The sequence below is a fragment of the Amblyomma mixtum genome, chromosome 2 (assembly GCF_055824585.1).
Source record: "Amblyomma mixtum isolate Tamu chromosome 2, ASM5582458v1, whole genome shotgun sequence".
In the NCBI taxonomy this organism is placed as follows: domain Eukaryota; kingdom Metazoa; phylum Arthropoda; class Arachnida; order Ixodida; family Ixodidae; genus Amblyomma; species Amblyomma mixtum.
Window position 1 is genome coordinate 51,787,249 of NC_143013.1, and position 23,570 is coordinate 51,810,818.

General features: G+C 43.2%; 2 protein-coding genes across 4 annotated transcripts in view; one reads left to right on the forward strand and one right to left on the reverse strand.

Annotated features, from left to right (window-relative positions):
- Window positions 1-67: 67 nt before the first annotated feature.
- Window positions 68-3,602, reverse strand: LOC149359330 (uncharacterized). The gene is made up of 6 exons (XM_089567641.1): window positions 3,129-3,602; window positions 2,727-2,928; window positions 1,893-2,268; window positions 1,237-1,370; window positions 968-1,032; window positions 68-486 (listed from the first exon to the last, which is right to left on the reverse strand). The coding sequence occupies exons 1-6, from the start codon at window positions 3,342-3,344 to the stop codon at window positions 97-99; spliced, it is 1,383 nt and encodes a 460-aa protein (XP_089423767.1). The 5' UTR covers window positions 3,345-3,602; the 3' UTR covers window positions 68-96.
- Window positions 3,603-12,863: 9,261 nt separating this feature from the next.
- LOC149359331 (scm-like with four MBT domains protein 2) overlaps window positions 12,864-23,570 on the forward strand; it is a 41,951-nt gene continuing 31,244 nt past the window's right edge. Inside the window, exons 1-5 of one of the 3 annotated variants that reach the window (XM_089571585.1) lie at window positions 12,864-12,968; window positions 15,861-15,950; window positions 19,008-19,093; window positions 21,047-21,314; window positions 23,003-23,091. In XM_089571585.1, the coding sequence (XP_089427711.1) occupies window positions 15,872-15,950; window positions 19,008-19,093; window positions 21,047-21,314; window positions 23,003-23,091 (522 nt within the window). In that variant the 5' untranslated portion in view covers window positions 12,864-12,968; window positions 15,861-15,871. Of the gene's footprint in view, window positions 12,969-13,064; window positions 13,096-14,155; window positions 14,178-15,860; window positions 15,951-19,007; window positions 19,094-21,046; window positions 21,315-23,002; window positions 23,092-23,570 lie in introns of those variants that run through there. The other 2 variants (XM_089571586.1, XM_089571587.1) reach the window with 2 other exon arrangements.

Below are 23,570 nucleotides of genomic sequence, written 5' to 3' on the forward strand. Positions count from 1 at the left end.
CTAGTGCCCTAGTATTGCCTGGATCCTACTGGAAGCCTAAGATAGTTATTGCAGTATCCACCGAAAATGTGTTCAGCAAATCTCGCTTGAAACCAGTCACTGCATGATCTCTTTAATCAAAAAAGAAAAGTAAAAATCTTCCAGCCGAGGAATTTTCTCCGACAAGAAGATTTCATCCCTTTCCACAATGACTGTTACACTTTGTTTTTTGCTGTAGACAAAAAAAAAGCATTCCGTAGTGTTGGTCACATACATTGCTACTTGTACTTGGCAGTAGTAGGGATGATTTTGGCACAATTTCAGGCAGCCATCGTCATACACCAAATAGGTCACAAAGCTTGTGCAGCTCTCGTGATCAATGAGGTCTTCATTTTTCCTTGAGTACGGGCACTTGATTTCCAGTAAGATGGTCCCGTCACATGATTCAAAGAGCCCATCAGGACTTGCACAGAGCCAGGGCTGTTGCGGGTGAACAACCAGTCCGACCTGCACAGTACATTACATGGTAATATGTCATAGCATGTACACAATAAAGCTTTTCTTGTATGCATGCAGGAACAAATACTATCTCAATATAGTAATGAATTGGCTGATATAGTTGAAAGCTAGAACAGAGGCACGGAAGTCGTATCAACAACAATGCAGTTTAGTTTGATGAAGTCATTTTTTGATGAAGTATGCCAAGAAGCACACAGAAAGCAGCCCTTTTGCATAAAAAAAGCAATAACCCTTGAAAGTTAGCACAAGTCTATTAATTTGTGTAGTTGTTCTTAGTGTTTAGCAGTACTGATGTGGTTGGTGCCTTTATGAATAGGTATGCACATCAGCTATTTGCTTTTGTATTGTGCTTTGTAGTTCCTGTAAACACAGAATTGTTGTTTGATTGCTGTTTTATACATATGAAAATTTAAGAAAGCTATTTTCCCACAGTAAAAAACATGAACAGAATAAAAAAGTGATAAAATACCTGCGTTACTTGTACATAGTGCTTTCTTTCAAATTCTCTTCTTGCCTCTGGCTCAGTCTCGGTGCCTGGAGAAAAGGAAAGGGGAAGTTGTGCTAAGGCCTTCTCACTGCTTAGGATTATGCATGTATTTGAGCAGAGACAACAATATCAACAGGTATGTTTACCAATAATAAATAAATCCATGCAAGAGCACAGCAAACTACACTACTTGTCCTATTTCAAAAAGTTAGTTTAGGCATGTTCAGTGGTTTAGAAAAATAGATGCCCACCATACACAACAGCTGGCACATGGGGCGTCTTTGAGTGCCGCAACTGCTTAGCCAGTGAGTCGAAACCACGTCGTCTGGTAAGCACTCGATGGGCAGTAGAGCTCGAAATTCTCAGTGCACGCTCTGTGTGCCACCTGCGAATCCAAGCAAAGCAAGAATTCAGAGGATTATCGTAAACAGAACATTTCCGAACAGTGAGTGCAAGAATGACATGCCACTGTTGCAGTTGACATTAATATGGTGTCATGCCTCAAATCAATTCCACTGGTCCTACATTTGCTCATGGATAAGAGCATAGTTGGAGAATGCCAAATCAAGACCAAGTAACCCAATAATTAAGAACCATTACAGTTAGCATATTTGAACGCTTCCACAGTTGTTTTGGAGAGCGTCATGCTGTCATAATTTTATCATACACTTCTTAAGTGGGAAGACATGTTCATAGAAATATGTCATTGATAAATGACCCGTAAAGCCGCCCAGCTGGTATCTTGCTTTAGCAAGCTTAGCATGCATTCTCACACCAAATTTTAGAGGTGAAAGCATTACTGGCCCCATCGGACGACATTACAGTTTGAATAAATAAAGGCATGCATGAAATACATAAAGCATATGATGAGGGTAAGAATAAAAACAATAGAAGCTCTGTCACCAACCGTGCACATTTTGCCTGCATTACAGTCTGTGCTGCTAAAACTGCAGCCTCGGACTGTGTGCAAGCCACTCTTGACTTAAAGAAGAGCTGCTCCTGAGGGCCTCCAGCAGCAACCAACTGTGACATGCTTTTCGACGTGTACACTGGCAGCTGCTTTTGATAATCAAGCATTTTTTCTATTTTGCTTATATCAGCATTTAGTGCTGCTTGGGATATCAGGTCCTCAAGGACTTCTTGCACTTCACGCTCAGTATTGCCAACCTGCTGAATGCGCAGGGCAGCATGCATGCTGCTGTTAATGTCTGGGAAGTGCGAAAGAACATATGATGGTGGCTCTTCCTTCGGAGCCTTGGCTCCTACATATACAGGCTTGTACTCTGAAAAAAAAAAGCAAGTACAACACATACAACCAACATCAGATTCACAAAAATGTGAGGTTTTAATTGTAAGTATAGCTGGGTACCCTGCAAAAAATATGAATATATACCGAGCATTATTTCATAATTAAATATTCTTACATGATGGTAATACAACCGTGAAAAACAAACGAGCTGGTTTAGGATGCTGGGCTGATTTTCATACAAAAAAAGAAAACCGAACTCAATGGCTATAATCTCAACGAGTCAATTTGGCTGTTCATGAAAGGACTTTAGAGGTGGAGCGAAGAAAGCACATGAAAATCAGCCGTGCAAAGCAGATGCTAGTGGCTGGAATGATTCAATAACAAGTTTAAAACCAATGAAGCTGTGTGTAGGGCAGCTTTCAGCATAAATAAATAGGTAGCGGTAACATAAAATGCTGCAGTCATTTTATGCCTCTCATTTATTTTGTTTACCTCCAAAGAGATCCTCGATGGGCTCTTTTTTCGAGGTGTCCGGTTTAGAAGCAGGGCGGCCCCAAACCTGCAGCTTGTCAGTTGACGACGGTTCGTCACCGTCGTTCACGTACAGCATCACAGCCGCAGCATGTTTGCACGTGCCAACAGCCCCTGCTTTGCACGTGCACGATGCGCCGTGGATCTCGCGCCCTGCAGTCAGCTTAAAAAAATAAACAGAGGCCACAAATATCATGAGCGCCGGCCGTACACACTAAACTGCGGAGCGGTGCGCATCGATCGAAACGCAAGGACACGACATTAGCGGCGTAAATATAGTTCAAGAAAAGCGCGAAACACGTGGCGATGTGCACATGTTTACCATGCTTAACTTGTAAAGTAAATGCGTGAAAATTCACTTACTTGAATGTTTACGTCGTACGAGGCTTTCTTCACTTGCGAGTGGCACTTCGCACGCAGATACGACGGTCCGCCAACAGCCGGGATGGTTTCCTCTACTGCGTACACATATTTCGCGGTACAAAGCTTCCGGCCCTTCTTAAGTGCGCCGCCGTTAAAGATACCACTGATATCGGAAACTATTTTCTGAAAACCATACTGCAGTATCACTGGCGGCATGATGACAGCCGCTGCAGCGTGTGTGACACTTCAGTTCGCTGAGGCAATCAAATCACTCTGAATTTCACACTCTGCGGTTCACAACACAGACAAATCGAAAAAGATCTGACAAGCCGAAGGCCACGCTATGCTCGCCGACCACGCTACAACGCTACACAGGACCCCTCGCGCCGTCCTACTAGGGTTTTACGATTTGTTCACGAGGTGGCGCGGCATGTCCAAGGGGCTTTAAATTTAGCAGCGCCACCTAGGCAGCGCAGGTTCTCCATGGAACGCGCGACACGTGTCCCTCTGTGGCCGAGCGCCGAACGCCACGGAAGAGCCACGTGCGCCGATCGACCACTTGCGGGTCGCCTTTCGATGACACCGTACACAAGCCGACAGACGGGTTTTTGTTCGCAGCACTGTTTCAATGCTAACGCATTAAAGAAAAGCAGGTGGTCTAAATTTCCGCAGCCCTCCACTACGGCGTCTCTCATAGCTTTTAGTCGCTTTGGGACATTAAACCCCATAAACCAAACCAAACCAGGCTGAGCTAGCTTCCTACAGTTGAGCTGGGTGCTCCGGCATCGACTAGGAAATAGAAGCACTCGTTAATTAGTACCCCGGCCGAGACGGTATTAAGGCGAAAGCCTTTAATGCCTCATACTGTCGTTAGCAGACGCTGTCGGCAGCCGTGTCGACAGACGCGTCGGCAGACTTGTCCGCCTTTCGGCGTCACTGCATAATAAGAAACTGCGCCGAGGGTGGGAATCGAACCAGACTTTTGGCATTTGAAGCGGAGACTATAGTGAACTAGTTCACTATAGCGGAGACGGAGACACTACCACTCCGCCACGAAGGCTCAAGGTTCGAGCATGAATAAAGGCGCATCTAGTGAATGCATGGGTTTTATAAATAAAATAAAAGGAATAAAGTGAAGGAAAGGAAAATAAAAATAAGAAAATAAACAAAAAATAAAAGCAATATAAAAATAAGATATGAAAATAAAAATAAAACAGAATAAAAATAAGAAAGAGAGCACAAATAAAAAATTAATAAAAACAAACTGTGCGCCAAACGCATTCGCCTTGCAGCACTTTAGAGAGCCAAAGTGCCCCCTGATTTTTTCTTAAAGGTTATTAAAATTAATTTGATTACACGATGAACGTTTACTACTGCCATCCTGGGGCACATCTGAATAGCAGAATTTAAGACCTGGTTCAGTGGTGAGCGTGCTCAGCGCTGAGCCGAGTACCCGGGTTCAAACCCAGCTACACGGCGGCCGCGTTTTTTTGGAGGTGGAACGCAAAAGGCGCCCGTGTGCTGTGAGGTGTCAGTGCACGTTAAAGAACCCCAGGTGGTCGAAATTATTCCTGAGCCCTCCACTACGGCACCACTTTTTTTTTTCCGCCGCCACGGTGGATCAGTGGTTATGGTGCTCGGCTGCTGACCCGAAAGATGCGGATTAGATCCCGGCCACGGCGGTCGAATTTTGATGGAGGCGAAGTTCTAGGGGCCCGTGTACTCTGCGATGTCAATGCACGTTAAAGAACACCAAGTGGTCGAAATTTTCGGAGCGTCTCTCATAGCCTGAGTTGCTTTGGGACGTTAAACCCCCATAAACCAATAAACAAACGGCACCTCTTTCTCTCCTTTCATTCACACCTTCCTCCCTCCTCTCAAGACATTGTCGAGGTGTCCACCTAGAATTGAGGCAGTTACTGCGCCTTTTATTTCCCCAAAATTAAATTTCACCTGTCTCTACAAAACCAATCCCAAGAAAAAGAACGAACAAAATAAATTGTCACGGCCACGGCGGTCGCATTTCGCTGGAGGAGAAACGCCATGCACTATGCGATATCAGTGCACTTTAAACAACTCCAGGTGGTGGGAACTATCCAGAGCCTTCCACTACAGCGTCCCGCATAGCCAGACTTGATTTGGGATGTTAAAGCCCATAAACCTAAACATAAACCCATAAACGAGTGTTTCGCTTCCCTAGTGGCCGACAGAGCACAAAGCAAAACTATGGGACTTCCAAGAAGCTAGCACACCTTGATTTGTTTCTTAATTTGGTAAAGCTAAAGAAGAAAACTGGTGTTCTATAAAATAATTCTGATGACCTATCATATCTGTGCGAAATTCCAACTCGAACAATCCACCCGTGTAGCTGATAGAAGCATTCTGCTGTACGCGCTTATTTTCTCAACAGTCTTTATATGATACTCGCACAAGTAGACGCGCTTCAAATTCCGCTGCAAATTCTGGTTTCGTTTTTTGCCCTAAAGATTCAGGCATGTTCTGTTTGCAAAGGCTATAGTTTCTATCTTACAAATATATAGTTATATCATGCTTTAGATTTTGAAGTCCTATCCCAACAAAAGTTCCAATAGAGATTTGTATTGGTCTAATAGAGATTTGAGTTCTTTATTGGTTCATTATGTGTCCTATTTAGATCCTGTTCATTTTATTTGGCTTCTATAGAACTTACAGAAGTGTAAATTGTTCCAGACCAATAGCCATCGGTCAAATACTGCGCTCGGTCAAGTATTGCTCGGCAAAATCGGTCAAGTATTGCGCATGTTGGTCAACTAACTTGTAGCCGCTGGTCGTATTGGTCAGAGACAGATATATATACTTACTGGGTGCACTTGGCTAATAGTACGGACATGCGTGAACGCATATATGTGCCTTTGTAACACACAAAAAAATCTGATTGTTTTTTTGCAGCGTAGATACCAAGTGCGAGACTTTTTGCCATTTTTTTAACTAGTTTACAAAAGGTGCACCACCACGACCTCATCCTTTTCACAAAAGATACGGTATGCAGACTACACTCTTTTGGGTCCCCGTTCTCGCAGGTGTAGGCAGCAGATAAGAAAATCAGATGGTGTTTCAAAAGTGCAATGCAATCTTCAAACGACAGCCACAGTGGGCAATGTTTTCAAGGTGCACAGAAAGCAAATATACATTGGCATGGCCTACTATCATGGTGGTGTGAAAGCTTATCTTTCATGAAGACAGGTTTGTTCTTTAGAACTTGCTGGCATAAAACACTCAACCTGCAAAAATAGTGCAATTGGCACCAGGCATCTAATATGGTGTACGACAATTAATATTGTTCTAAAGCAAGCATAGCCAAATCCTCAAAATTAATTATCACAAGTATCCTGCACTGATTGAGTAAGCAAGACAAAACGCAAGTTGCTGCTTGCAACAGATTTTCATGCATTGCAGTTCATTACTACTTTTTGTGAATTTTATGAGCATTTGATACATGCAGAGTAATGAGAGAGGGCAAGAAACTCAACATTTGTGCAACATGCAAGGATTGACGTTTTTAAAAAGGAAATCTTCATCAAATGAAACATGCATGATTTGTTTGGCCCTTTCCTTTTGCTGTTAACAACGCCAGTGAAGCAATTAACAAAGTCTGCCAGGATGAAAAAGGAAAGTAATCAACTGAAGCCAGCACAGTGCGCTGTACTCACACTTGGCCCTGAATATCCCATTCATTGTTACAGATTTTACGAGGTTGGAAGGTTAATTGCAAACTAGATGGAATATGTCCCATCTGTTCTGAATTTCCATAAGAAAAACATGGGAGTAACTTGAGTTGCTTTGTGTGAGAGATATGAAGCCTGAACGCGTATCTCCTCTTGAACAGGCAACCGAATATTTGTGTTTTACTTGCCTCATAATTTTTGCTGTGTGCTCACAGTTGGGGGCAGTTGGATTCTTATGTCTGAACTGCCTCCTTTGTTCTGAGCAACCTCTTCTCCCCCTGCTTGTCTATCGAGCGATGCAGTCACATTTACGTTATTTTTATCTCAACATTCAGCTTCCTTTAGTGGACTTACAGGGTACATGCATGGGAAAATTTGACAAAGCTAGCACTGTGACTTCCTCACACTGTCTCTAATTAAGGAGGACATCATGCATTTATGCCTCCACATCTAAGATGGATAGCGGTAAATAAGCTTAGCCACTGTAATATAAGCTTGTCCTAAAGTGGACTCAAAGATGATGAATGTGATGGTTATGATGGCATGTAAATCAACAAAGTCATCTTGTGCATGCTGACTAAAACAATCAGTTTTGTATCAAGCTCCTGCAGCCCCTGAGCTAACTCTATAGTGATTCTGCAGGTGATAAAATTGAGGTTTAGCTGACAGAAACTCAGAATTCTCATCTAGATTTAGTATGAAGGCTTAACCAACACTTCAATGGATATCCTCTGACTCAATGACTCACAGACAGTGTAACATTGGTGGAGATCCATTTGAGCCCAAAAGGGCATGCGCTCTCTACAAAGCACAGTCTCTTCAAATGGATAAATACCTTGCAGAAAAACTTCCTCGCCACTGACAAGCATGAGAGAAGCACACATAGGCCTTTGTGGCTGTAAACATATATGTATGTGATGAAACAATTTGATGAAGTCTGTAAAACTGAGGATGGGTGCATGCATACGTATTCAGTGTTGCTTGACAGCTGTCAGCATAGACACATCAGCACTTTTATGGCAGGCAGCTTTGCACAAAAGTCATTGCGTCATGGTTCCTCTTCATTTATGGTTGCAGGGTTGCTCATATCACCGACTATTAAAGTTTTCTTCTTCTAATTTTTTTAGGCTTGCGTATTTACTGATCATGGGTGCAGCAGCATCTACCAGCGCAGCTCATGACTGTGCAGTGGTGTACTCTTGTCGGTCCCTTGAATGGAATTGCGACTGGTGACCAATTAGTGCTTGCCTAACGCTCCCATCAAATGTGATTAACATCCACCTCCATTGCTTCACAGTGAGTCCTCTTCATTGCAACTTGTTGCTTGTCATAATTACTCTACTTTTCATATTTGTCACTGTAACATTTTACGAGTCATTAGTAATGTGCCCACTTTTCATTCCAGCGCATAAATATTCAAAAACCTCCAGGTAATTCCTGTTGCCAATCTATGTCAATATAAACTCCTGCAAAATTACTTGGCACTTGCTCAGCATTACGAAAGAAAATGCGCTTTACTTGACAGAATCAACACGGCGTATAATACTAGAAAAACTGAGCGTTGGAAAGTGTCCAAATTTTGTACCAATTACAACTTTCAAATGTTTATAAATAAACTGCCTCAATTGCTAAATGAATACCCAAAAGCAGAAATAGACGTTTTAACTAAATTTCCGCTACCTGAAGGTACTGTCTTATTAATTTACTCATATGTTACCAATCCACAACACGTGCTATAAATGCCGCACTTTATCAGGACAATCTACCACTGCTGTATTAGAAAAGTATTTGTGGGGGGAACTTGTTGAATTGTACTGTGGGCCCTTCTCTTGGTGTCATTTGTAAGAGTGCTATGCTTTTTTTTTTACCTGTGTTGCTTCGTTGCTGCCAATGCCAAAAGGGCCAAGATTTTTTCAAGCCATAATGAAATGCCTTTTCTTCTTGGACGCTTTCATAATTAATGTGTATGTCATGCTGTGAAGAACAAATAAAAGATTGAATGAATGGTCTGTGAAAAATCCAGCACAGGTCTCAAGAAACTTGACAGAACAATTAAACTCAACGCTCAGCATTACAACTAGTGGTTTGAGGAGTCAGTGGCATGTTCTCGATCCTGCAACCAAACATTGTGGATGGCCACCTCGCCCATTATGAAACACAAGAACAAAATTGTATGGCATCTCATCTACATGCCGTTGATGTCAGGAATTCCAGTTCTTCAATTTGCACATTAATATAGGAGAGTTATTCGCTTACACAGCCGGAAACATCTGAAGAGAAAAGAAACCAGCATACATAGATGGAACAAAACATACCCTGGCCCAGATAGGATACAGGCGGTAACAATTTGTGCAACCTCAGCCCTGCTTCCAATTATTTGTACAGATACAGTGATCAGCTCATCATCAAAATTGTGGAGGCAGCTGAGATTGTGCAAACTGTTTCTGGCTGTGTAATCAATCTCTCCGTCACGCAAAGAATTAGAATTTCTGACATCAGTGACATGGAGATGAGGTGACGTCTGATCTATAGTTTTGTTTATTTTTCTAGATAGGAGCTGGTTTCTATATGCATGCATGCATGTACCTGCCCTCCTAAATAAATATTCATTTGGAAGTTAGGGCTTGTCCATGCCTCCCTAGCTGTTGTCATTTCTGTGCTACAATCAGATCTTTAAGCGGGTACTCATGTGAATTTTCCCACGGTGGGCTCAATGCATGTATGGGAAAATGTACATTTAGCATCCATTCACCCTCAGTTGCTTGAGAACATACTGGTGCCTCAAATCATGTGCTGTACATATAGTGCATATATATAGCACTTGATCAGCATATATAGCTGAGATGTGCCTATCTGCTAGCTGTGTGAACAGAAAACTCCCAAATAGGTGTCTTCCTATTTGTTTGTTTTTCACGCGTTACAATGCGCCAGCAGAGATATCTGCAGACCACGATGGCCTGCGGGTTTGGTGGTTGTGCACACACAATGATAATTCAAGCCTGTAAAAAAAATAAATATAGCACTCTCAGAAACGGGGAAATAACCACAGGAAGCATAACGGAATATATACCCTAGCAAAAAAACTGATAGAAATTTCTACAAGTCTCTTAAAAATATGTATAGGTCGTACAGGTCCTTCTATTAGTCTGATTTATATTCCTACCTGACCCATAGAACTCTGTACCAGACTGGTAGGGAGCAGATAGATCTCACTGTGCCATGTACAAGACCTGATAGGATGATGTATCAGTCTTTTACAGAAAACAGAGATCCTCATACAACATATAGAATTCCAACTGACACACTAATAAAGCCCGGTAGAATATTACAGAAGAGGGCAAATACGGGCTGGTTGGTACATGTTTCACGAATTGGAAAAGCGCTGGTGTAAATTCCTAGTCAAAGTTTGCTTCAGTTTCGTGTCTTTCAGGAGTGCAGAGATATTTTGCATTTTTTTTCTCCACCTGTTCTGTGGTTGATGTTGATTGCTTTTTGTAGTTTGCTTATAGCAGTTTTCTTTTATTGCCTGCTACTCTGGGCTCAAGCTTTTACTGTTTAATGCGAAAATATTATTCCTGTTTTAAATGTGATCACCCTTCTGCTATTCCTGTTGTGTTCTTGACGAGAAGGTATGTGTTCATTTACAGTGAATTTCTAGTCAGTGGCTCCTTTCGTTTGTTTTATGGTTTACAACTTGCAGGATATGCAGTGTTTTGAAATACTTTCTGTCACTCCTCCTGTTGGTGTGGTTGATTTTTATTGGGTTAATACTTTCTTCACAGCATTTTTTTTTGTTTCCTGCAGGACAAGGCAGGTGTGAATACGATGTGGGTTTCATTGTTATTCAATGTAAAAACCTTTGCTGTTTTAAATGTGATCAATTTATTAGTCGTTTTTGAACTGCTTGGTACATTAATTTTGTTGTGTAATTTTTATTATGCATTCCTTCACAAATTGTTTGCTTCATCATTTGAATTATATGTACTGCCTTTTGTGATAATACAGAAAGATTGTTTTTTACTTATTTTCTTGGCTGTCGAGAAAGCTTGTTTCTCCTCGATGCACATACTACACCTATACAACACATATAGGGTGCGTTCCAATTCTCTAGACGTCCAACAAGACGTCTAGTGTGACGTCTAGGAAGCCGTCTACATGTCTACATATTGGAACGTGTCTACTTCACGCGCCGCCTTGCGGCATATAAACTGAACTAACATTTTCGAATAGTTGCATCCCTATGTTCTTTAAAATTCTTAATAAAACAAGTTAAAAACGCTCTGTTAGTAGTTTGCTAGTTCTTGTTTTATTTTTTTTCTGCAATAATGGTGCGTTCATCGCTACCGCTTCAGCAGACGATCTCACCTGCATAGCAGACGTTCTCACCCGCACGATTTCCTCTCGCTCGATTCACAAATATAATCGTAGGTCCACAAAGACGGCTTTATTTGCCACCAGTTCCTATAAAAATCAACTTAACGGAATGACTGACACTTGAAAGATGGTGCGTCTCCGGGCTTCCAGTGCCCGCCAAGAGCACGGCTCACTCAGCTCCATCCATGCTCAGCTCTGACTGCACCAAATGCTCCGCCATCTTTAGACAGGAAGTTAGCCTGCATCGATGTTGACTTCGGCGAAGCAGTCTTCTTAGACGGCTTTGTGAGAAATGGAACGTGTCTCAAAATGGCGGCTGTCCGGCAAGACGTCTAAGTAGACGTCTACTCGGGAGAATTGGAACGCACCCCAAGGTACTGATAGGCGCCATAGATCTGGTACACTAATACGAATACTCTAATACACTGATAGACTTATAATACGCAGAATAACGCTGATACATCCAGAATAGAACTAAAAGGAATTTTATCAGTGTATTAGTTGTATCGTTTCATAATGCAATTGTAGACAGAACTGATAGGATTCTTAACAGTTTATCCTATCAGAATTTTTGCTAGGGTATTCCAGTCAGTTCCAAATGGTATTTTCAGGAGAAACTGAATTTTATTTGTCCGAGATCGATGGCTTTATTGAATTTGCACGGCTTCCCCACAATGACGGGGGGAATCAGCCCCTATGCTCCTTTTTCTATCCATTCGCCATTCCCTCCCATGCTTCCCGAGTTCAGCGTTGTTGAAGCGCCCGCAGGAGATATGCGGCGCGCGAGTACACACACACCTCAGCTAAATATATGGCAATCTGGCTGGCATACATGACTCGGTTATTGATCAGAGATGACGTCATTGAGTTTTTAGTTTCCAGGAACGTCTTAAAAAGAACAAGTTCGCCTTCAGACAACTGCAAAGCATGAAACCAAGCAGTTAAACGAATCGACAGGCGATATCACAACTGCACCTCACGCGCGCTGACAGAACCAATACGATGTCAGTGCACGTTAAGGTCAGCAGGTGTTCGAAATTATTCCGGAGCCTACCACTACGGTACCTCTTTCTTTCGTCTCTAACTCCCTCTTTTATCCCTTTCCTTACGGCGTGGTTCACGTGTCCACCGAGACGTGAGACAGCCTACGCCATTTCTTTTCCTCAAAAACCAATGTTTCAAACAAACGCGCGGTAGCTTTTTTTTTTTTTTTGGGGGGGGGGGGGGGGGGGGGGGGCTTTGTTGTTGCCGAGAGGCGTAGTTCTGCTATTTTTAGGGGTCATATAGCTCTGCAAGCATGTGCTGCGTTGTGCCGCAGAGTTAAAATCCCTTGATAATTTCATCAAGGGGTTTTAAGCTGGCTTAGCTGGCTCAGCTTACAGTGCCACCTCGCCCGAATGCGTTGCGTACGTCCCGCTAGCACAAACGTACGTTTCTTCCTTCCTCCATGTTTCTTCAAAGAAAGCGTCAGCAGTTTGAATAATATTTTGTGCTGCCTGAAAACAAAGGCTATGCAAGGGAACAATGGATACGTGTCTTTGTGAGCAATTGCAAAGACCATATATTTGTTTAAAGAGGCCGTTATCACTCTGAAAGAGTACCGTAGTTTCGGTTTTGGTTTGAAAGTTGAAAGAAGAAAAAGATAAAAAGAAGACGGCATTGCTGGTGCCGCTGTCGCCGCCGTTGCATGTTCGGGAGAAGACGACGGTCAACTGGTGTCTTGCGCTGACAATTTTAGTGATTTTGATCCGGAAAGAGTTCGGTGAGTTCGTCTTCCTCCTTTAGTTCCGGGTTAATCGCTAATGGGAATCCATATCAGCCGCGAACGGTTGCTCATGCTGATCGAACTGCTAGTTGAACGCTATCACAGCTCGTCAGCTGCTGCACCGGTAGGTTCAGCCGCTTTCATCGCCTGATTTGACTGGATGTTGCCGCAGCAGTGTTCCAAAGATTTAGGAAGTTCAAAATAATTTTCTGGTGTTTCATGCCTGTTTAGTCGTGTGTCATGCGTGCATTTATTAAACTAACGAGAGTGCGCAATCGGCGCTTCTTATATGGAGAGGAGTTTCATACTTGTTTTGCGAGTCTCGGCATTATTCCGGCTCAGTCATGCCCAGCCCTTCGTGCCGTGTTACTCTGTGACAATTTAACAGAGCGAAGCGTCGTGATGCGCAAATAATCGGGTGAGCCAGTGAAGTACGGAACAATAGATTTTTGCGTTGTCTCCAATGCCTTCCGAACACAGCGGGGCCACTTGGCGAGCGATCTCTGCTTATATTTGCGGAACAGATCCTTTTGCATCCGTGTTTGCTATTTATTGTTGACGCTGCTTGCGAAAATTACAGTGATAAGCACGAACAAATAACAAATGCGGACGCGAGCTCTTCATCTTTTGCGCTGTAAATTTCGTACAATGGATTGCAGCCAACTTTGACGAATCTCGCGAATGTGATCCTGAAGCGGACGGGTTTTCTTTTTGTGTGCCTGATTTTTTTTTTTGCTCGTTTTTTCGACGACTCGGAAAAGATCATCATGCGCAGCGCCTCTGGCATGCGTGATCGAGTCGCGATTGCGCAAGCGCTACTTATGAAAATATTATTCGCATATGCGTGTGTCTGGTAATTAAGGCGTGTTCATGACATTGATGTGAACATTCGCGAACCAGAGGCGTCGAATTTTAAGGCTCATACGTGTATTTTCTGTCCGAGACGCACCGATTGCATCGCCTTTGCTGGCGTACGACGCTGCTTTTGTGCAGTGTGCAAAAAAAAAAAAAAAACAACCTCAAACGAGGTAAATGCGCTCTACTCCGCTCTTCAACGATAACGCTCATATGAATTTATATTCTCTGCAATTGCAGGCAAGGAAGGTGGGTGACGATCGTTCAATTCGTGTTCCAAATTGAAAATTGGTTTTTGAGGAAAGCGCAGTAATTGTCTCATCTCGGTGGACACCCGAACAGCGCCGTAAGGTAAGGAAAGGACGGTGGGAATGAAAGAAGAGAGAGAGAGAAAGAAGTGCCGTAGTGGAGGGCTCTACCTTGGGATGTTTAACGTGCACTGACATCGCATAGCTGCGCACTGCACACGGAACACGTACGGGCGCCTTTGTGTTTCGCCTCCATCGAAACGCGGCCGCCACGGTCGGGATCGAATCTCCGGCTCAGTAGAATCTTTCGTTTTCTTTTTGCGTTGTTTCGGTTTTTGTTTGCTTATGACGGTGACAGTAATGGCGTGGAGTAGTGTGGTCGTTTCGACTCTCTGAAGTTTAACATGGTCAATGAATCTGCTGCACAAAAAACATATACCGGTGCCAGGAGTTTGGCACCTTAAAATCACATATCATTTAATATATATGGTTAACGTCCAGTCTGAACAGTAACCTTTTACTCGCGATCGGCCGAACAAAATAAACCGCGCCGCAAGAGGAGAGAAGTCGTCGTAGTGATATGGGCTCCGGATTAATTTGACTGGTTCTTGAACGTGCGCACAGCGTTTAAACATGCGGGTGGCTTTGCGTTTCGCCTCCATTGGGACGAGCTCCTGTTACTGTTATCTTTAAACTTGAAGTCGCGGAAATGCATTATGCCGCAGTATACACAGATTTGGATGTAATTTTGCTTCTTTCTGGTTGAGGCCCAAAGTATTTTTATCTAAATTTGTTTTTAGCAGTTCTGCAGCCCTTTAACAAAGACTATGAAGTTCTTTAAACTGAACAGAACTGAGCAGCTGGGAGAAATTGAAATTTAAAATTTTCTATTTTCTGCTGTTATTTCATACTTTTAAAACTTGTGTAATATATCTGTTGGTTAGTATGTAGCCCTCTGAAAAGAAAAGAAATTTAAATTCTGCATCTTTAGATGATTATAAGTAAGAAGTAAAACATTCTGCTTTAAATAGCTTTTAACTTGTGATGAAGTGTTTTTATGCCACTGCAGATTTGTAAAAATGAAACTTTAAACCGTTCCATATGTTTCGATTACTGAGATTTTTAATTGTGATTTTATTAATTGAAATTGATGGCCTGAATCAAAAATGTGATCTGAACATTTCCTCAGCTTCAACTTGCTTTTCTCAGTGCAACAAATTTTGCCAAAAGCAGTTCAGTGGTGCCAGAGAAAAAATTTCTCTGTTCCAGTGCGTACAAACTTTTTAGATGAGACTTCATCTACTAGTAATTCTCACTTCAAAGTTTTGCCTTCATTGCCTGCTCCCCTTTTTCTTTTATTTCCCCTTCCTCTTTCCTTATGCTTAGCAGGTGAGATCCTTACTAGTCGGGACAAACCATAATTGTCTGTGCAATATTTAGGTGAAAATCGCAACTGGTCTAACTGGTTTAAGGAACAATTTCCCAGTTGATTCCAGTTGGATACCAGTTGGATGCAACTGGAATTCAGCTGGGAGCCAACTGGAAACAACTGGAATCAACTGGGAAATTGTTCCTTAAACCACTTTGACCAGTTACGATTTTCGCCTGGTAAATGTGCCTGCAAGCCTTTGAAATGCACCTTTGTTATGCATGCAAATGCACATGCCCTCATTGCAATATGCTCTTGCAAGAGGGCTCTTATGCACGATTCCTTGAATAAGCAGGCAGGTTGGGCGTGGTGATATATATGTGCAACTTGTGGTATATGTGGGGTCCACTTGTGCAGGGCCGGCAGCAATGAGTGGCAAGGTGCCCGGCTCTCCCAAGAAGGAGATGGGCAGCCCCCAGAAGAGGCCCAGCCTCACAGGAGCCACTGGTGAGTACACACCTACAGCACCTCTCATTCACTCCTTCACTTAAATTACTCACTGGTTCACCTATGCGAGGAAACCGGTCGAGTGTCAGTTTCTCGTGCTGTTTTTCAATATGTAAGAAGTGCTGTCAGAAGTGACTGATGGCATCGTAAGCACTGAGTGTTCAATCTGGGGCCCAATTAGCACCCTCTTTCTTTTTCATTCATTCCTCTCTTTCCCTTCCTCTCACCCCTTACACATGCTCCTTGGCAAGAGATATATACACAGGCGGGGCGGCCGCATTTGCAAACATGATTTTTTTTTGTCGTCTGGAGTGCAGCAAACATTCTGAAAAGAATGACCCCATGGTTCTTAAGATATTAAATAAATAAATGAACAAAAGAAACTGAAAAATGCATAAACTCTTGGTTGACACTCATAATGTCCTTAGTCGAAATGAGAGAAAACACTGGGCAAACATGTCCACAGCAAGCTAACAATTCAGATATTAAACTCATTACAAAAGGAGGCGTTCTGTTTGTTGCCTGTTGGGTCCCTTGATGGTGAACTGGATCTACAACTCCCTTGTTGGTGGGATACAGATCTGTGTACCTACGGAAGTTTAAAGCTGTGCCTAAGGCTGTGCTGTTCTTCGAACCTTTAGGCTAGAGTAGTTTTTTTAGTCAGTTTTTCCAAACTCATACAAAAGAATACGTGCTGACCTCAGACCCCATTGCTCATTCTCACAGCTCCCCGGAAAAAATTTTGGGGAGAGGGGCTTGAGTCCTCTAGCCCCCCCCTGTAGTCGGCACCTATGGGTGGCATCACCGCAATCATATTAGCAATGCACTCATGGCTTTCTGGCTGAATGGAGGAGAGATTGGTTGAGGTGCCTTTGCTTCACTGAGTATTAAGGGCCGTGCACTTTCAAGCTGGTTCGTATCATGAGTGAAGACATAGCAGACAATGCCTCTAACATGCCTGCTAGTACCTCCCTGTTCTGCTTTGTTTTACGATCCTTTTATCATTTTTTTGTGTAAAAATGTTGTAAACGGGATCCATGGCTGAAGGTTGGTAAATTGTTCAACACAAGTCTCGATTTAAAGGCATGGTTGTTAATGGCAGCAGATTTGAACAAACACACATGTGCTTTCATCATTGTCCCCACCACCATCATCAACAGCATCATCATCATGAGCCCAGCTGCGATAGTAGCACGAGTTGGTCATAACACCGGTGAACCTGCTGCTGTATGAATTGTTTACGGAGGTGTTCGCCACTTCAGCATGTAGTGGGTCTGTGTTCTGTCTTGACTGAAACAATACCCAATCAATCACATTTCAGTCAGTGTGCTTGGGTTTGGCTGCCAACAGCGCCATATGTGCATTTTTTGTTTTTTGCTGTAAAATGCCCTTTTTACCTGGTCGTTTTCTGATTTGTCTCTCTGATGGTGCTGTAAAGCCACACTCTAAGCTAGGATGTTGCTTAGCAACATGTTACAGGACATGTCATATGCTCACAGAACGGCTTTGAAGCAACAATGAGGTTTGGGCTCCTTACATTTGTATGACTGTGGTGATGTATACCTGTCCGCTGTCTCAAAACATTATTTGAATGATCCATCCTTCAAAAAGTGATGGGTATTATTTGTTTTGTTGTACAAGGAGACAAAGAAAAATCAGTCTGCTTGCTTTATGGCACAGCGCTTCAATTAAAGTCATTCACTACAGTGGTTGTTATTGACCCACTAAGTTTACTGGGTTGCAATAACTGTTGGCCACTGATGTCCATTGAAGCACCTCCACTTTGTGATGATGAACTTGACTGATCACATCATCAGAGAAGAGAAAAGTGGATCAGTGCTGTTCTCCACGTGGCTGAGTTTCAGTAGGTGTTTCCAGTGCCAATTTGGAGAATTCGCTGGCTGATTGACGGAGTTTCACTGTCCTCTTGTTGAGAGAATTCACACCAATTGTACCCTCCCCACTCTGTTTGCAAAGGTGTTGGTTGAGGCCAGCTGCTTCTGGGTTTCTGTGCTTCTGATTGCTTGATTAAGAGTCAGCTTGCTAGATGGACTATAGGTTATTGCAGGGAAGACAGTCTGTGATCAATTGGGCCTTGTCAGCCGTGGCCAATCTGTAATTTCCTGGCCTCACTACTGCTCCTGGTTTTCTGCCACCTCCAGCTATATTTCTGTTCCTGTGGTATTTTCTGTTCTGTGGTATTCACTCTCGTCCTACCATAAGCTTACCATCCGGGTTAGCTCAATTGGTAGAGCGACTGCTTCGGTGAAGCGGTGGTCCCGGGTTCGAACCCCGGACCAGGATGAATTTTTTGTTTCTGAGAAGTTTCTGCGAAGTTTCTGAGAAAGCTGTTCAGCTTTCCTTTGTAACCTTATGGCTGCGCTCGGGTGGATGTCAATGAGTAATTCCTCCCTTATTACAAATCTACTCCACCCTGGGGGCTTCCCCTAAACATTTGACCAATGCTGTTTTCATCTGATGAACCACCAAGTATAGTAGCTGCATTTGCACATTGTGATAATACAGTTCTCAAGCGTAAATAATCAAGTGCAAAGCCTTGAAGTAGTGGTTGTACAACCATTATTATTTATTTATTTATTTATTACAAATACCTCGAGGGCCCTCAGGTGAGGGCTTTACATTGTCCATACATCTCTGTATAGAAGTGTGATCACCCCGTATCGAAAGGCCAGTTTCACCCATGAGCCTGTAGACCTATAATACTATCCATTTATAGTTACATGAATAAACAGGGTATTGTGTGGAATGTTCACTGAAGTAAACGTGGTGGTTAGTGCTCTAAATAGTATTGTGTGGAATGTTCACCGAAGTAAACGTGGTGGTTAGTACTGTAAATAGTGCACTGGTCACTGCAGTTTTTACTCGGTGTCGAGCTACCTACTTGGGCTAGTTGGTTTTCTACATCACAGGTGCAAAACAGCAGAAGAGCAGTGATGCAAAGTTAGTTTCATCTGCTTTGTTGTTCCCTGTCGTCCTTGCATTCTTGCACTGCTTGTGTTGCACTGATGGTCTTAAGGTTGCTATCGCCCTGCGCAGAAGAAGACGGGGAGCCGGAGTTCAACTGGGATGACTACCTGGAGAGCACACAGAGCGAGTCCGTGCCGGCCACAGCCTTCGCTCACGTGAGTGTGCAGTATTGTTTGCCATGTGTGGATGTCATGTGATACCTGTGCTGATGGATGTCATGGCATTAATTGCTTGAGTCCCTAAATGCTTTTGTTTTTAGAGTGAGTGCACACCTACGTTTAATTCCATCCATCATAGCTGTCACGACGATGCCCATATGAAGTAAAAGTACAAAACTATTTTGAGATCGGGGCTGTATTGTGATGTCTAGTATTGGTTCACTATAATGCAGTGTTAGATACTGCTTGAATGTGATGCTAGCTCACTTGGTGATAGTTGCCTGATACCAAGTTATGGCGAAATATATGGCCACTTTAGTATTTTTTGGCCCACAAGGCCACGAGCCCTGCATGCATATAAAGAACTGAGATGTGTACTGGTTTCTCGTGTAGCAGTATGGCTTGAAGAAATTTTCCATGCCACATAATCCTAATTTTTTATGCTTGTTACATCTCTGGTGGTTGTATTGATAGAAACACTGATATTGGAGTAGTTATGATAATTATCTTGGCTACTGGCAAGCCTTAGCAATTTTGTCGGAAGTATATAATACATACAAGGTGTTTCACCTAATACTTCACATGTTTTTAAGAGATGGGCTTTTTGAGTTAGAAGAGCACTTTTTTGGCACAGTATTGTCAGCGGTGCAGTACATCACATTACAACTAAGACGTGCTAAATAGCAGGCTGTTTAACCAATATTGAATAGTTAACTTTTCAACTATTACTGTTAGGCTCTTAATTATTGAGAGGTGTATAGCCCACCGTAAGTAATATCCATATCAGTTTTTAAAATTTCGAAAACGCGGTTACCCTTGACGCTGTGGCTCGACAAATTTTGGCTGCATCACTCCAAAATTCATGCGCTTTCGAGAAGCTTGCAAGCAAAGCAACCCAGTGCATGTAACTCATCGAAATAGCCAAAATTTGTAGGGCCGCAGCGCTGAGGGTAACCAGGTTTTTGAAACTGTAAAAAGTGATATGGATATTATTTACACTGGGCTACACGCCTCTCATTAACTAAGGAGCCTAACAGTAATAGTTAAAGAGTTAACTATTCAATATTAGTTAGACAGCCTGCTAGTTAGTTGTGTTCTGATGTGCTACAACACTCACATTGCTATGCCACAAAAGTGTTCTAACTCAAAAACCTATTTTTTAAGATTGTGCAAAGTCTTAGGTGAAGCGCCCTATATAATGAGTGGCAGTAACCTGCTATAATTTTTCGCTATCTGCAGTCAGGAGTCACTGTTTACCTTTAACTGCATTTGAGGTTTCGAGGTGACAGATGAGTTGTGGTCACAACGGGCACGCAAAGCACTCTGCTCTTCCCTCTTTCCTTCCTTTCCGTACATTAGCCCGTGGGAGAAAGAAGTTTGCCAATGCAGCCCACTTGGCGAGATGAGTTTGAGACCTCCCCCCCCCCGCATTAAAACGCGCAACCCTAGACGGGACCACCTGCCAGGGTGGCTCAGTGGCCGTGGCATTTTTACTGTACTTTGCATTTTCTGTGGTGAAGCAACCTCACTTTTTAGCTGTTTAAACATGGAGCTGATGGAACAGTATCCGTTGACACATATACGGAACCCATGTCAGTATTTCCAGCTCCAGCACCTGCAGGCTGGGCGAGGTGGGGAAGTGAAGGGCAGAGTTAGTAACATCATTTATAAATGTATGTGGACCTTCCCCGCCGCGGTGGCTCAGTGGTTACGGCACTCGGCTGCTGACCTGAAAAACGTGGGTTCGATCCCAGCTGCAGCGGCTGAATTTCGATTGAGGCGAAATTCTAGAGGCCCATGTGCTGTGCGATGTCAGTGCGCGTTAAAGAACCCCAGGTGGTCGAAATTTCCGGAGCCCTTCACTACGGCGTCCCTCATAGCCCGAGTTGCTTTGGGACGTTAAACCCCAACAAACCAACCAAAATGCATGTGTGGACCTTCCGCATCCAGGTGGAGCACAGTCTGGAGAGTGGCCTTCGCCCTGGGATGAAGCTGGAGGTACCCCTGAGCTCGGCCGATGGCGGCACCAGTAATGGCAGTGGGGGGAATGTCTATTGGCTGGCCTCGGTGGTGACCACGTGTGGACCACTGCTGTCCTTGCGCTACCTCGGATATGGAGCTGACCGCTCGGCTGACTTCTGGTGTGATGTGGGCACCAATGAGGTGCACCCGCTCGGCTGGTGTGCCCGGAACCACAAGCCCCTCAAGCCACCCCCAGGTGAAGGGCGCACATTCACAGCTGTGTTTCTGTCATTTTACTCGCATTCTGCATTAAAACGTTGCTATGCTTTCTTTTAATTTTTTTTTGCTAATAACCCTTTCAGGCGCCATTTTTTGTTTTGATTGAAAACAATTTTCCACCTAAACGTTACATTAAAGGTGCACTGAAGAGGAATCTGAACTCGTATTTTTAGAGCTGGAACTTGATATACACGTTCCGAGTGTTCTTGGAAACTTCGAATTATTGCCCTGTGCGGCCGAATTTCCTACTTAAATCGGATTAACGTTGGGCTCCCATTTTTTTTTTTTTAATTACCCGCATACGATGGGAGGAGTCGACCAATGCATGGAGTGTCTTTCAAGCAGTTGCGTGACGACTTTGCTTTCACTTTTATTTTGTTTCTTTTAGGTTTCCATGAATAAATAGGTGTAGTCAGAGACCACAAAGCTGCAAATTAGGCCCACAGAAATAAAAATACGCATGAACTCTTTGCTTTCGCCCATCACTACGTATCACTCTGCCAATGGCAGAGCAGCAAGCCGCCATGGGACTGGGTGAAAGTTTGGTCGACTCCTCCTACTGTTTGCGGGGAATTAAAAAACAAAAAGGCAGGAGCCGGATGTTAATCTGATTTAAATTAGGGAAATCGTCCTCACAGGGCAATAATTCGAAGTTTCCGAGAACGCTCGGAATGTGTAGATCAAGTTCCAGCGGTAAAAATATGAGCTCAGATTCCTCTTCAGTGCACCTTTAAGGCCTCAAAAAAAAGGGAATTTGTTAGTTGTCCAGAGAAAAGTCCAGCGGGTAAGTTTTTATAAAAATGTGCTAAATTCCATACAAAGGCTTCAGGTTTGTAACAAAAAGTGACATCGAAATGCCCAGATTTGGTAAGTAAGCACCTGAGGGATTGTGGTGTCACTTTTGTTTTTCGAAGATGCATATTATGCCCGACACTAAGCAAAAACAATCTGTGTGATCATTGGTGGCAAAATCTGTCTGCATGAAAATGACGGACAATGTACAAACCAGCCCACTGCTTTGTGAACTATTATTTACTGCGTTCACTACGTGGCCCAAAAAACCTACTTTTTTTTGTAACAAGAAGGATGCTCAATTTGACCAAAACAATAAAATCACTGCTAGGTGCAGCATACTCTCAGAAAATGCTGTGAGTCTGCTGTGTACACATTTGTGTACAAAGTGCCTGAAAGGGTTAATGAAAGTGAAAAGTTGCCTGTTGCATAATAAAATCATTATTATTGAGCAACTATTTCCCTCTGCTGCATCGTCAAAAGCAACCCTCGTGTTACAATCGTGGTTGCGATACATTTGGGTAAATACGGCATGTGAACAACAAGCAAAGTCTCGGCTTAATGAGCTTAACTGCTGTTCTTGAAGTCTTGCACTGCGAAAATTGGATCAAGAAGAACGCGTTTTTGTCTTGTTTCATCCACATCATGTCCATATTTTGCAGAAAACTCTTGAAAGGCTCTGTAGTCGAAGGAATGATTGTGGGGAGTAGTCAGTGCCAATATGTGGCTATGCAAGGAAGGGCGAGAGCAGCTCAGGCCTAACTGTAATGCTGTGGTGTGTAGCTCAGTATGATCCTTTTCCTGTAGAGAAAGTGAATGTTGAACTGGCTTGCCTCGAACTGTTCCCCCTGGATTTCTCTCTGTCCCCGGCAGCCATCTTGGAGAAGCACCTGGACTGGGAGAAGCTGCTGTCCGACGAACTGAAGAGTGCTGTCACAGTGCCAGCCTATGTGCTTGAGATGGTGGGTGCCAGCTGGCCAAATGTATATGCACTAGGAACATCGCTGCATGCTTTGTCACATGAGTTAAGGATTCATAGACCAGGAGGTGTGAGCTTCTGTGGTCCACACTGTTGAAACTGTGTGGAAAAAAAAAAAATTTCTTTATTCGTGGAATTCATTTGTCAGTTTGTACATATCATCATCATCATCAGCCTGACTGCGCCCACTGCAGGGCAAAGGCCTCTCCCATGTATGCAGCAAAGAAAAGGTTGTTATATTCTCTTATGAGCTATCCACTTTATGTCTCAAAAATAAAAAGAAGTAATATAATCCACGAATTCTTTTGCATGCTTCACATACAGAAGTACAAAGAAAGTTCTATTTAGTGACTGAATTATGCGTATGCTGCTGGCTTAATCTTTACGGTTTTGTACACTTTATGGATGGGATTCAATTGGTGGCAGTTTCAAGGTGGAGGAAGATGGGGCTATAATAGCTGA